We start from the raw sequence: 16,877 nt of genomic DNA on the forward strand, positions 1-16,877 counted from the left end.
TAAGATTTTCAAATTTAATATGGATCATATTACACAGAAGACAATAAATTATGGTTAAAACAGATTACAATAATATGTCAATCAATAAATATATGATAATCATGACATTTACAGAAAATGGTTGAATTAGACACAGATAAATGTTTTAATCGCTTAATAGATACCACGTGAATAATGATATATGTAAATTAAGAAATAACATTTTGTAATGCTAGGAATTCATATGTTTGTCTTTCAATATGACGTAACAATACACTCGGTTTATCCACTATTGTTCCACGTGGCCTGATTGTTGACAACACTATGTTGTTGCACCAAACGAGTTCTTATTTATGACACGCCATGTCGATGAATAGTCCTTGAGCAATGTTGACCCTGTATTTTGCGAGATAATATAAGATATTCTAGTACATAAGATATTACGATAGAGAAGACTAGATGAACACCATTATTTGAACCCGCTTTACTCGAATGCCCGCTATTCTTTGAATTTAGTGCGTAGTCCCAACTGCATTCTTATATATGTATTTGTAAGCCACTGTATATAGGACATCTTAAATAATTGAATAAAAATCAATACAAGATTTACATTACTTCCTGAATAAATATCAACCTGGCTTGCCATTTTTACTGTATTACATTATATCTGTATGGAAGGAAGAATGCGATGATTTATCTATCTACATATAATACAATATTTATTCACAAATGGACAACAAGGGATTTTAAAACTTCAAAACGTTATTCTCTTGGTCACATATTTGATGCAACAAAGGCCAGATCATATGAAAACATTTCATGAGGAATTTAATGCAACAGATAAAATGTTTAATTGATGTCTGTATGCTTTTATCATGGCACATATTGAAATATTGTTACAGCACAATCATATGTTTGCCACTGGAACAAAATTTATCTTTACTTCAAATCACAATGGTTACAAGTTATGTCAATAATGACAGAATATATTGCCTGCATTCGGTATATATATCATATCTATCACTCACAAAGGCAGTCACTTACGGCGACTTCGTTGGAGACAAGAGCGAGCTTTACACTGACTGAAAACGTTATATATCCCTACATTATTGGTATTACTTCACACGTGAGCAAATAAAGTCGGTTTGAAAGAAGGAAATACTTTTCTCTTTGTTTGAAATTAATTCTATACGGGGCGACATTTTCATCGGTTCTCTACAGCTTTTGGAATCGTCCATTTTCAACCTTATAACTACTGAAGCTATATACGTTTTGATAATAATGAAATATTGTAATAACTTGAGGTAATATTCTAATATATCATTCTATATTATATTATTCTTAGCGTATATTAATAATTGTAACAAGATATGATAAAAATAGTCTATATATTATCAATATAGATATAATGGATTAATATCAGACATTACACTAGTTACGTCCCTAGTACAATATATATCTACTACAATAGAAAATTGACCTGGGACAGGCTTTACCCGTTCAATTCGATTGTCACATAGGAAAGACTTTCTAACACACAAGTGTCTGAACAACGCCAGTCTTAAAATGAAGCCATTATCAATAAAGGACATACAGAAAATACTGTAAAAAGATATCTATACGTCAGTGTCAAAAATTGCCGGCTAATTTCAGCGTACAAGAGAGAAACTACATAGTCGGAGAAAATGTCAACCATATTTTCCCCACTTATAAATGCTTATAAAAAGGTGTGTTTTTCCTCGGCTATACTATCAATGCGGCTTCAATGCTCCCAGTGTTTCCCATTCTTTCCTGTGTTTCTAAGTGCCCCTAATTTCACCAGCGCGTGATCCTTGCTGGTGCCCCAGAGTCTCATTGCCCTCAGGACTCCCAAGTGTTACCGTGTGATTCCTAATGTTACCCAAAGTCCAGTGCCCAGACGAGAGTCCCAAAAGCTCTAATCACTATTGATAAAACACGATAAAATATCAATGATATTTACAGCGACTATGGAAATGGACCAAAAATATAAACAGTTGTTCAGAAAGGGTTTTGTTTTCTTCATCAGCGATGTTTAACATGTAAATCGAAATTGAATAGTTATAGGGAATATTCTGAAGTAAGTGCAATAAAAAAAAAAGCCAACAACACGCTTCAGACGGATACAGTCTATTTCCAAATATCGATGGCGATCGAGTTAACTTAAATGCGCTAAAATCATATGACGCATGCGCATCGCTGCAAACCATGACGATATTGATCACTAGGAAAGGCTTATATTGTCTTTAGTTTTACATTCACTGCATATTGGGGCATACTCGTCATGAAAGTGAATGAAAGGTACTGCAGTCGCATATCAAGTCTATACGCATGAAAAAAAACTCGAGTGATGTCAATTACATGATGATTAATGAAAAATAATTGATGTTCTTCAAATAATTTAACTGAATGTTGATTTAAGTACAACACTTAAAAAACGAAAATGTATATATATATAAGTGTTAAAATATCGTCAAAATACATACATAAATAAATGGTTAAACGTATATAATTTTTATTTCCAAAACCTTCTATATAAGCATGTGTGTCTGCATGTGTACACGTATTACCCAAACATCCATTTCTTTACAAATTCAATAATGCTGCCATTAAAACTGCCATTTTTTTAATTCAATTTGCATATTTTATGTTTTACCAATCATGATATCATAAACAAGCAGCTTGCACTATAGCTTTTAATGAAAAACACAATGAAAAACTTTCACGAAACGTTTTACAATAAACAATGTCCTTTGACGTATTGAATCTCTGCTATCATTTTTCATTCTATATGCACACTTGTTATTTTACCACGAAAGCTCCATTGACCCTCATATACGTCAACCTATGAAGGAAATCAAATCTACCAAAGGGACAGCACTCTATCATACATTGAAAGATATTAATTTTGCCCATGGAGTTCCAATGCATATGTGAACATGGATATCGAATATGAAATTGCAAACTGTCTAATCTAAATTTGAAATTTTGAGATTTGCATGTATAATAAAGTATAACCATGACATGTCATTTGATAATTTTACCTGGTTACATAATCGAGTTTTGAACTGTAGGATAAATTCTAGCTGATTACAAAATCGAGTTTTGAACTGTAGCATTAATTTACCTGGTTACATAATCGAGGTTTGAACTGTAGGATTAATTAACCTTGTTACATAATCAAGTTTTGAACTGTAGGATAAATTCTAGCTGATTACAAAATCGAGTTTTGAACTGTAGGATAAATTCTAGCTGATTACAAAATCGAGTTTTGAACTGTAGCATTAATTTACCTGGTTACATAATCGAGGTTTGAACTGTAGGATTAATTAACCTTGTTACATAATCAAGTTTTGAACTGTAGGATAAATTCTAGCTGATTACAAAATCGAGTTTTGAACTGTAGGATAAATTCTAGCTGATTACAAAATCGAGTTTTGAACTGTAGCATTAATTTACCTGGTTACATAATCGAGGTTTGAACTGTAGGATTAATTAACCTGGTTACATAATCAAGTTTTGAACTGTAGCATTAATTTTACCACTTTAACTGAACAAATAAAGGATAATAACACTAATGATATATGCTATAATATTGCTTTTAACATCATTAGGTTTGGCATTCGACTCAATTGACCAGTTTCTTACTTGCCATGGTACTGTGTATTTCTTAGATCCATCTCATTTGACCAGTTTCTTACTTGCCATGGTACTGTTTATTTCTTAGATCGATCTCATTTGACCAGTTTCTTACTCGCCAAGGTACTGTGTATGTCTTAGATCCATCTCATTTGACCAGTTTCTTACTTCCCATGGTACTGTGTATGTCTTAGATCCATCTCATTTGACCAGTTTCTTACTTGCCATGGTACTGTGTATGTCTTAGATCCATCTCATTTGACCAGTTTCTTACTTGCCATGGTACTGTGTATGTCTTAGATCCATCTCATTTGACCAGTTTCTTACTTGCCATGGTACTGTGTATTTCTTAGATCCATCTCTTTTGACCAGTTTCTTACTCGCCATGGTACTGTGTATGTCTTAGATCCATCTCATTTGACCAGTTTCTTACTCGCCATGGTACTGTGTATGTCTTAGATCCATCTCATTTGACCAGTTTCTTACTTGCCATGGTACTGTGTATGTCTTAGATCCATCTCATTTGACCAGTTTCTTACTCGCCATGGTACTGTGTATGTCATAGATCCATCTCATTTGACCAGTTTCTTACATGCCATGGTACTGTGTATGTCATAGATCCATCTCATTTGACCAGTTTCTTACTTGCCATGGTACTGTGTATGCCTTAGATCCATCTCATTTGACCAGTTTCTTACTTGCCATGGTACTGTTTATTTTTAGATCCATCTCATTTGACCAGTTTCTTACTTGCCATGGTACTGTGTTTTTCTTAGATCCATCTCATTTGAACAATACGATTTACCTTACGTCTATTTTCCATGTCTTAACCACCAAAATACAATCTCAGCAAAATTGATTATATCGCAGTTTCAACCATCACTTACATACTGCTTTAAATACAAATATTAGGGGAGACTTTGAAGCAGTTTTTTGAAGGTGAAAAAATAAAAAAAATTAACCAGTACCGATGATATAAAGTTATTTTTCAACTCAAATGTAAATAGTTAAATAGAAATGTATTATTACATGATAGTATCAAAATCGATAATCGTAATAGAAGATAAGCGCATTCATCTGATTGGTTTTCTTTTTTTCCTTCACAAAATCATTAACAATTTACCGCAAGCAAATGGACTTCAAATAATTTGTTCCACATAGTAACATTAGATTCATCTCTGAAACAATGCTCGAATTACATTGTACACTTAACTATTCTGGGATATTCTAACAGCATAAAAATACATTTGTACAGGTCATAATTTCTTCTGTTTAGAATGTTGAGCCCTTTGTTACTGAGAGAAATTGTTACAACACGAGAGGGACATATTTTAATTTTTTAACACGAATATTGGGAGGTGTTTAAGAATCCCCCTACTGTCAGACGCTATTATACCGCCGTGCCAGTAGGGTGCTAGTCTTTATATGCAGGAAACATGGCCAAACAACAGCACAATTCTGACATGACGTTGTTACGATTGGGAAAACATAAAAATCTTTACGCCCAGAAGAGCGTTGATTTACCTGTCCAGGTTAAAGAACAAATAGTCTTCAGATCATCAAAGACTCTAGTATAACAGATTCAAATAAATATAGACTTATTACAAACACGTTTATACGGTTATTGTACTCAGTGTGTTTCGTCGTACGTCCCCTTGTCCTTGAAAGCTTGGACAAACCCATCTTTAGGGGTTGTATCGACACGCCCAGCCTTTCCCTTGCCTTTACCACTCTCGTCGAATCGTTCTTTGTGTGTTCCAGTATAACCCTGCAGCGTCTGTGAAATGGCCCACGTTCCCAGTCTTGGATTCTTTCTATATTTAAAAATAGATCATATCTACGTTTAAAAACAACCATCTCTGAAACTGAAGCTCGAATGTCTTTAACTATACGTTTGCCCCCTGTTTTTAACTTCAGTCAGACATGAAAATTAAATGAGGTTATTGTAAAGCACAAAGGCAGTAGCTAGGAATTGTGGTTGCGAGCTTTGTTCGACGGCCCAGTAATAGCAGTCTTTGTTTTAAAAAGCAAACAAACAAACAAAAAAGAAAAGAAAAAAGAAAAAAGAAAAAAGAAAAACATAATTTGAAAAGCTCGCAAACACAGTTTTCAATACTGTTTGTGTTTCAGATAAATATCTACCCAAATCATATTGAACCATATCTCATTACAAAGATTGTTAGACAAATTAAGACGGATTTTTAGTAATCATTAAGAAAATAAATAGTATAATATTGCATTGAATAACTGTCCTCAAATTAGATTTATTAGTTTATGTATTTAAAAGAAATATACAACTACCAAACATATAATTCTGACTTGCTTTACTACCCTGTACATCAGAACTTACAGTAACTCCTTCCATAGTTGGTGGAGATAGCATGGCGACAAGCTCAGCTTCCCATGACGATTCCTTTGAAGTTTTCCCGAGGGATCTCATCTTTGAGGCACAACGTCCTATAAATTCTTTAATCTTTTCGTCGTTTATTAACATGAACCTAAAACAACAACCGTAAGGATGAGACCTCACTTAACTTTACCGACGGTCGTTAATTTCAGGATGTCTACCTTTTGTTTATGTGATCGAAGTATAACTACAGTTTAATTTGAGGAAATTTAAATTAATTGAATTATAAAACATATCTGCATTTCATTTGGTTATTTCCTAAAGCCTTCACAAAATAGGAACTTGTTTTTACGTCTTTTTTTCCATCATCGTTACCACTACCTTTTTCAGACAAAGATAAACAATCTTATGTTTGCTAACCAAAATAATTACGTCTTGCAACGCAACGGTGTAGTCTTCCTACCTGTCTGGTACCATAGTTATAAAGCGAACACAGAGTTATTTAAAAAAAAAAAAAAAAAAAAAAAACAATTATCAGCTTAGCGGCTTTCCTCCATTACTCTTTTTTATGTATAGTTGGTATGTAAATGAAACATTAAGCTGAGTTGTAACTGATTTATAAAAAAAAAGCATGTACGAATTATAGCAGTAAGTATATAAGCATGAGGAGTAATACGTACGGTTTTCCTTTTTCTTTACACGCCGGGAAAGCAACAGTGTCGGTATATAAGCATAATTCCTTTGGCCAGCATTTCTTTGTCAGTTTACCAATGGCTTTGGAATTGATTTGGTCGGGGCTAGCCGATTTGCTGGTTATCTTCATGTACTCTCTGAATATTACTTTAACACTTTTGGTTTCAGCTTTACTCAGTTGGACCTCGTCGGAAGACATTGTGTTTGATGTTTATAAACCCTGCACAAACACGAGAACACACGTATGAACGGACAGTCCAGCTGAAAGACAATATGGGCACTAATCTCTATAGATGGACATTGGCATTTATGAATAATTGATTTATATGGTCGATCTAGCAAGATATACAAATGAAACGGTAAACTAACGTTCAGAGTTACCTTTCTTTCAGCCACTAATTGGTAAGTTGAACACAAGTAATACACTTTAATAAACTTTACTTAGTAAACCCTTACAAGTTCGAGGATAACATGTTGGCATTTAGAGAGACCAGAAGGATGATTAAAGTTTGGATCACGTGATTGTTCCAGTAATAACGTTAAGCATTAAGGTCCCGCAAATAAATAAATAGTATTAGGAAAGGAAAGAACAACAAAATAACATTGTATGTTTCCTGTCCCATTTAATGGCTTTCTAACCTTTAGATATAAATAGCTTTATAAAATAAATAAATTTTCAAAATAGCATGTATTGATCTTTTAGAAATGGTGGAATAATGAGCCTAGCAGTGATTAACACTAGGATAAAATGTGAAAACATCATTATAACATTACGTGCATTCATAAATATAGTTTAATATTTTTCGTGAGTGCATTATTAGATTAAGTTTGCATTACCTCAATAACATATCTACAGATCTTTGAGTTTGTACATTCTTTAAGTTGTTTTAAGTTCCTTTTCATTTCTTTGTTGAGACTTCATTATTGGTACGCTGGATCTAGGCAGTGTAATGTTGGCCTTACTTAATGTAATGATGTACCTTACTATTGTAATACTGACATTAATGTATTATTAGACCTACGTAATGTAATGATGTACCTTACTATTGTAATACTGACATTAATGTATTATCAGACCTACATTATGTAATGGTGTACCTTACTATTGTAATACTGAACATAAATGTATTACCAGGCCTAAATAGAATAATGATGTATCTAACTATTGTAATACTGGACATTAATGTATTATCAGACCTACATAATGTAATGGTGTACCTTACTATTGTAATACTGAACATAAATGTATTATCAGACCTACATTATGTAATGGTGTACCTTACTATTGTAATACTGGACATTAAGTATTATCAGGCCTATATAATGTAATGGTGTACCTTACTATTGTAATACTGAACATAAATGTATTATTAGACATACATAATGTAATGATGTACCTAACTATTGTAATACTGAACATTAATGTATTATCAGACCTACATAATGTAATGATGTACCTTACTATTGTAATACTGAACATTAACGTATTATCAAACCTACATAATGTAATGATGTACCTTACAATTGTAATACTGAATATTAATGTATTATCAGGCCTACATAATGTAATGATGTACCTTACTATTGTAATACTGAACATTAATGTATTATCAGACCTACATAATGTAATGATGTACCTTACTATTGTAATACTGAACAATAATGTATTATCAGACCTACATAATGTAATGATGTACCTAACTATTGTAATACTGAACATTAATGTATTATCAGACCTACATAATGTAATGATGTACCTAACTATTGTAATACTGAACATTAAAGTATTATCAGGCCTACATAATGTAATGATGTACCTTACTATTGTAATACTGAACATTAATGTATTAGCAGACCTACTTAATGTAATGATGTACCTTACTATTGTAATACTGAACATTAAATGTATTATCAGACCTACATAATGTAATGATGTACCTTACTATTGTAATACTGAACATTAATGTATTATCAGACCTGCTTAATGTAATGATGTACCTTACTATTGTAATACTGAACATTAATGTATTATCAGACCTACATAATGTAATGATGTACCTTACTATTGTAATACTGAACATTAATGTATTATCAGACCTGCATAATGTAATGATGTACCTTACTATTGTAATACTGAACATAAATGTATTACCAGGCCTAAATAGAATAATGATGTATCTAACTATTGTAATACTGGACATTAATATATTATCAGACCTACATAATGTAATGGTGTACCTTACTATTGTAATACTGAACATTAATGTATTATCAGACCTACATAATGTAATGATGTACCTAACTATTGTAATACTGACATTAATGTATTATCAGACCTACATAATGTAATGGTGTACCTTACTATTGTAATACTGAACATAAATGTATTATTAGACCTACATAATGTAATGATGTACCTTACTATTGTAATACTGAACATTAATGTATTATCAGACCTGCATAATGTAATGATGTACCTTACTATTGTAATACTGGACATTAATGTATTATCAGACCTACATAATGTAATGATGTACCTTACTATTGTAATACTGACATTAATGTATTATCAAACCTACATAATGTAATGATGTACCTTACTATTGTAATACTGACATAAATGTATTATCAGACCTACATAATGTAATGATGTACCTAACTATTGTAATACTGACATTAATGTATTATCAGACCTACATAATGTAATGATGTACCTTACTATTGTAATACTGACATTAATGTATTATCAGACCTACATAATGTAATGATGTACCTTACTATTGTAATACTGGACATTAATGTATTATCAGACCTACATAATGTAATGATGTACCTTACTATTGTAATACTGACATTAATGTATTATCAGACCTACATAATGTAATGATGTACCTTACTATTGTAATACTGGACATAAATGTATTATCAGACCTACATAATGTAATGATGTACCTTACTATTGTAATACGGAACAGTAATGTATTATCAGACCTACATAATGTAATGATGTACCTAACTATTGTAATACTGAACATTAATGTATTATTAGACCTACATAATGTAATGATGTACCTAACTATTGTAATACGGAACAGTAATGTATTATCAGACCTACATAATGTAATGGTGTACCTTACTATTGTAATACTGAACATTAATGTATTATCAAACCTACATAATGTAATGATGTACCTTACTATTGTAATACGGAACAGTAATGTATTATCAGACCTGCATAATGTAATGATGTACCTAACTATTGTAATACGGAACATTAATGTATTATCAAACCTACATAATGTAATGATGTACCTTACTATTGTAATACTGAACATTAATGTATTATCAGACCTGCATAATGTAATGATGTACCTAACTATTGTAATACGGAACAGTAATGTATTATCAGACCTACATCATGTAATGATGTACCTAACTATTGTAATACTGAACATTAATGTATTATCAAACATACATAATGTAATGATGTACTTTACTATTGCAATACTGGACATTAAAGTATTATCAGGCCTACATAATGTAATGGTGTACCTAACTATTGTAATACTGAACATTAATGTATTATCAAACCTACATAATGTAATATTGGATCTATCTAATGTAATTAGGATTTGCTTAATGTAATTATGGATCGTCTTAATGTTTGACCCATGTAGGGTATTAATTGCCTTACTTAATGTAATATGGGCCTACATAATCTAATAACGTACCTAATCATAATAATACTGGACATTAATGTATTAGTTGACCTACTTTATGTAATTTGGACCTACCTAGTGTAATTTGGAACCATCTTAATGAAAACATGTGATATATTTAACATAACATTGCATTTGTTTAATGCAACGTTGAAACTACTTAAAGTAGTGTGTGATGTATTCTATGTAAAACTGGACTTACCTTATGTAACTGTTGGACCCTACAAAAGTAAATTAAGGTTTGACCACATTGATGAAGTATTTTATTTACTTAATGTAATATTGGACTTACGAAAACATCTGACCTACTTTATTTCATATTGGGCTTACTTAATGGAATACTCACCTTTAACATTGAACATAAAAATGTAATTTTGATCTCGATGTAATATTGAACTTTATCAATAAAATATTGGACCTCGATGTTATATTGAACCTAATTAATGAAATACTGGACCTTGATATATATGATAAACTGAATGTAATATTGAATCGTCTTAATGTAATACTGTGTATACTTTATGTAATACTATGTATACTTTATGTAATACTCGGTATACGTTATGTAATACTAGGTATACTTTATGTAATACTGGATATACTTTATGTAATACTGTGTATACTTTATGTAATACTGGGTATACTTTAAGTAATACTGTGTATACTTTATGTAATACAAGGTATACTTTATGTAATACTGGGTATACTTTATGCAATACTGGGTATACTTTATGCAATACTGGGTATATTTTATGTAATACAAGGTATACGTTATGTTATACTGGGTATACTTTATGTAATACTGGGTATACTTTATGTAATACTGGGTATACTTTATGTAATACTAGGTATACTTTATGTAATACTGGGTATACATTATGTAATACTGGGTATACTTTATGTAATACTGGGTATACTTTATCTAATACTGGGTATACTTTATGTAATACTAGGTATACTTTATGTAAAACTGGGTATACTTTATGTAATACTATGTATACTTTATGTAATACTGGGTATACTTTATGTAATACTGGGTATACTTAATGAAATACTGGTAATGCTATATATATTACTTGGCCTGTTTGGTTTATAAACGTATATGTGACCTAATAACCGAGTTTTTGTTCCTAATTATTGTCATATTGGGAATTTATATATATGTATATATATGTATACGATAAATTCATTTACAATATGAATATCCAGAAAAAAATATGATAAATAACACGACCGAACGAGCTTAATAATCCTGCACACGTCATACCGAAAGCCTAATAACAGCATGTGTGCTTCCTCATTCTCCACACCGCAACACACATATTCTGAACACTGGCCAATTCAAATTAGTTACTCCAGGGTCACGTCCCTGTGTGTGTGCGGAGATACTTGGAGTATGTAAACGTCCGTCCTTTGATTAGTGTGGTAAATATAAACATGTGTAGGTGTTGGAGGAGTGAAGCAACGGGAGTATAAATCTGTAAATATAATTTTAGAATTTACGAGAGAGCCGCTGTGATAAGGAAGATGGAGAGGAGAAGAACTACGTCACTATAGTATCGATCCATCCCTAAACGTTGGCTCTGTATCTGAGGCTGACTCGGAACGTTAACCCGTAACGAGGCTCACATATTCACATTTACATTTCTGGTCAATATTGATCTTTTTACGTTTTATCAATAAAATTACTGTCGTCATTATTTCCGTGATGACGTAATCCAAATAAAGAATAATATTTGTCCTATGTTAACTGCATATGCGTCTGTGCAGTAGACATAATAGCTTGCTAACATCACTGTCACCATCATGCCTCGTCTTAAAGCATGTCAATTATGATAATAACACAGACTTCATTTCGACATATCTCTGATCAATTACAATTGGAGTTAAACCATGAAATACATCAATTACTTACCTTGTATACTAAACAGTACTAACAACTTGACGATTCACGTATCATCTGCTTCTCTGCGTTAGCAGGAACGTGCTATATTTAGCTACAGCAGCCGGTCATGTGATAGCATCCGTTTAGATTCACGGTGCTTCATATGTATATATATTGACGATATTTTGAATATAAAGCACGAGATACAAACATTTATATCATTATTAACTTAATGCAAGCTTTAGCTCATTTCTATACATCATGCTGACAAAAAGGCATATCTGGATTTATAAACAAACGTAAAATAATACATCTTAATATATCTTATCCTTCTTGTTAGATCCCCCCTGCTGAATAAGAAAACTGAAAAAGAAATTTATTTATAAACGATCTGCTTCAATGTCCTTTAAACATAAGCAGCTAATCAGGAAAACTGAATTATATGGGCACTGGACAGAATGTCATTGAAATAAATCAGCAATAGTCAAACAAAAATGAAGTGATGGCTTAAATTTACAACCTGACCCAATGTCAATACGAAAAAAAAAATATCATAAAGAAGGCTACATCACAGACAAGGAACCTGAAACAAAGTTCCATTACATATGAAGGACAATAGAAAAGAACAATACATATGTGTGTATTGTCAATAACCACTTCAGTCGTAGAGACGATCGGGCTACAAGAAGGTCTCAATACTGATAATAAGTGTGACTATATGGACGATATGTCGATACCATGCATCACTGATTCTGTCACGTGCTCCCGTCTCTGTGTGTCGAATATGTAATAACGGAAATGAAATTCGGGAATCCATATCCGAGTAAAGCTATATGCTACTCGGTCGGTTGATGAGTAATACTCAAATTGAGACTGTATAACTATAGTCAAGTATAATATCAATAGAGACATATGTGCAAGTTTCGAAGCGATTTATTCCATAATAAAAAAATATATACTAGACTGGCCCCTCTCTCTAGAATATTAAAATCGTAAATAAAACTTGGCTTTATGATTTTAGGATGTCTGATTCCTAAGTTACAAACCAGGGGAGATTATCTAGTATTAGAATTTGGCCGAGAAATTCTTAAGAAAAAAAATTGGGGCTAGTGGCCAGTCTAAACAGACATTTAACCGTCACATTGCAAAGTATAGGTAAGGATAAAAATATATAAATAGATTTTTATTATTTTGAATTATAATGCTAATTGCTTCGACTGTTTGATTTTTTAGAAAGGTGGCTCACTATAGATTATGTGAGGATGAAATGTACTAAGGAAGAAATGCACATGTGTACGTTGGTAAATAAATTATACCAGTATATCAGTCAGTATGTCTTACCAGAGAGACGCTGATCTATCTCACAACAATGTTCATTGTATATTTTATTCCTAATAGTAGTGCCTGTCAATAGTACTTTCCAGCGAAAGTGTGAGATGTACCTGTCAATGGTATAGAGAATACTGTCCAGTTAAAGTGTGAGAATGTACATGTCTGTCAATGGTATATAGAATACTGTCTAGTTAGAGTGTGAGATGTACCTGTCAATGGTATATAGAATACTGTCCAGTTAAAGTGTGAGATGTACCTGTCATTGGTATAGAGAATATTCTCCAGTTAAAGTGTGAGAATGTACATGTCTGTCAATGGTATAGAGAATACTGTCTAGTTAGAGTGTGAGATGTACCTGTCAATGGTATAGAGAATACTGTCCAGTTAAAGTGTGAGATGTACCTGTCAATGGTATATAGAATAATGTCCAGTTAAAGTGTGAGATGTACCTGTCAATGGTATAGAGAATACTGTCTAGTTAAAGTGTGAGATGTACCTGTCAATGGTATAGAGAATACTGTCTAGTTAAAGTGTGAGATGTACCTGTCAATGGTATACAGAATAATGTCCAGTTAAAGTGTGAGATTTACCTGTCAATGGTATAGTGGATACTGTCTAGTTAAAGTGTGAGATGTACCTGTAAATGGTATAGTGGATACTGTCTAGTTAAAGTGCGAGATGTACCTGTCAATGGTATAGAGAATACTGTCCAGTTAAAGTGTGAGAATGTACCTGTCAATGGTATAGAGAATACTGTCCAGTTAAAGTGTGAGATGTAACTGTCAATGGTATAGAGAATGCTGTCCAGTTAAAGTGTGAGATGTACTGGTCAATGCTATAGAGAATACTGTCCAGTTAAAGTGTGAGATGTACCTGTTAATGGTATAGAGTATACTGTCTTGTTAATGTGTGAGATGTACCTGTCAATGGTATAGAGAATACTGTCCAGTTAAAGTGTGAGATGTACCTGTAAATGGTATAGAGAATACTGTCCAGTTAAAGTATGAGACGTACCTGTCAATGGTATAGAGAATACTGTCTAATTAAAGTGTGAGAATGTACCTGTCAATAGTATAGAGAATACTGTCCAGTTAAAGTGTGAGATGTACCTGTCAATGGTATAGAGAATACTGTCTAGTTAAAGTGTGAGATGTACCTGTCAATAGTATAGAGAATACTGTCTAATTAAAGTGTGAGATTTACCTGTCAATGGTATAGAGAATACTGTCTAGTTAAAGTGTGAGATGTACCTGTCAATGGTATAGAGAATACTGTCCAGTTAAAGTGTGAGATGTACCTGTCAATGGTATAGAGAATACTGTCCAGTTAAAGTGTGAGATGTAAATGTCAATGGTATAGAGAATACTGTCCAGTTAAAATGTGAGAGTGTACCTGTCAATGGTATAGAGAATACTGTCCAGTTAAATTGTGAGATGTACCTGTCAATTGAATAGAGAATACTGTCAAGTTAAAGTGTTAGATGTACCTGTCAATGGTATAGAGGATACTGTCTTGTTAAAGTTTGAGATGTACCTGTCAATGGTATAGAGAATACTGTCTAGTTAAAGTGTGAGATGTACCTGTCAATGGTATAGAGAATACTGTCCAGTTAATGTGTGTGATGTACCTGTCAATGGTATAGAGAATACTGTCTAGTTAAAGTGTGAGAATGTAACTGTCAATGGTATAGAGAATACTGTCCAGTTAAAGTGTGAGAATGTAACTGTCAATGGTATAGAGAATACTGTCCAGTTAAAGTGTGAGATGTACCTGCCAATGGTATAGAGAATACTGTCTAGTTAAAGTGTGAGAATGTAACTGTCAATGGTATAGAGAATACTGTCCAGTTAAATTGTGAGAATGTACCTGTCAATGGTATAGTGGATACTGTCCAGTTAAAGTGTGAGATGTACTTGTCAATGGTATAGAGAATACTGTCCAGTTAAAGTGTGAGATGTACCTGTCAATGGTATAGAGAATACTGTCCAGTTAAAGTGAGATGTACCTGTCAATGGTATAGAGAATACTGTCTAGTTAAAGTGTGAGATTTACCTGTCAATGGTATAGTGGATACTGTCTAGTTAAAGTGCGAGATGTACCTGTCAATAGTATAGAGAATACTGTCCAGTTAAAGTGTGAGAATGTACCTGTCAATGGTATAGAGAATACTGTCCAGTTAAAGTGTGAGAATGTACCTGTCAATGGTATAGAGAATACTGTCTAGTTAAAGTGTGAGATGTACCTGTCAATGGTATAGAGAATACTGTCCAGTTAAAGTATGAGAATGCACCTGTCAATGGTATAGAGAATAGTGTCCAGTTAAAGTGTGAGATGTACCTGTCAATGGTATAGAGAATACTGTCCAGTTAAAGTGTGAGATGTACCTGTCAATGGTATAGAGAATACTGTCCAGTTAAAGTGTGAGAATGTACCTGTCAATGGTATAGAGAATACTGTTTAGTTAAAGTGTGAGAATGTAACTGTCAATGGTATAGAGAATACTGTCTAGTTAAAGTGTGAGAATGTACCTGTCAATGGTATTGAGAATACTGTCCAGTTAAAGTGTGAGATGTACCTGTCAATGGTATTGAGAATACTGTCCAGTTAAAGTGTGAGATGTGCCTGTCAATGGTATAGAGAATACTCTCCAGTTAAAGTGTGAGATGTACCTGTCAATGGTATAGAGAATACTGTCCAGTTAAATTGTGAGAATGTACCTGACAATGGTATAGTGGATACTGTCCAGTTAAAGTGTGAGATGTACTTGTCAATGGTATAGAGAATACTGTCCAGTTAAAGTGTGAGATGTACCTGTCAATGGTATAGAGAATACTGTCCAGTTAAAGTGAGATGTACCTGTCAATGGTATAGAGAATACTGTCTAGTTAAAGTGTGAGATTTACCTGTCAATGGTATAGTGAATACTGTCTAGTTAAAGTGCGAGATGTACCTGTCAATGGTATAGAGAATACTGTCCAGTTAAAGTGTGAGAATGTACCTGTCAATGGTATAGAGAATACTGTCTAGTTAAAGTGTGAGATGTACCTGTCAATGGTATAGAGAATGCTGTACAGTTAAAGTGTGAGATGTACCTGTCAATGGTATAGAGAATACTGTCCAGTTAAAGTATGAGAATGCACCTGTCAATGGTATAGAGAATAGTGTCCAGTTAAAGTGTGAGATGTACCTGTCAATGGTATAGAGAATACTGTCCAGTTAAAGTGTGAGATGTACCTGTCAATGGTATAGAGAATACTGTCCAGTT

At 32.9% G+C, this 16,877-nt stretch overlaps 1 protein-coding gene across 1 annotated transcript; it reads right to left on the minus strand.

Moving 5' to 3' along the window:
• LOC117334591 (tubulin polymerization-promoting protein family member 3-like) lies at positions 1-12,396 on the minus strand. Its single transcript, XM_033894288.1, is given in 5 exon segments — positions 1-5,444; positions 5,446-5,450; positions 5,987-6,134; positions 6,664-6,896; positions 12,311-12,396. Coding segments are annotated over 4 exon segments (543 nt in total). The 5' UTR covers positions 6,876-6,896; positions 12,311-12,396; the 3' UTR covers positions 1-5,266.
• Between the last annotated feature and the right edge of the window lie 4,481 nt (positions 12,397-16,877).

Source organism: Pecten maximus, chromosome 1, assembly GCF_902652985.1.
Source record: "Pecten maximus chromosome 1, xPecMax1.1, whole genome shotgun sequence".
Classification (NCBI taxonomy): Eukaryota; Metazoa; Mollusca; class Bivalvia; order Pectinida; family Pectinidae; genus Pecten; species Pecten maximus.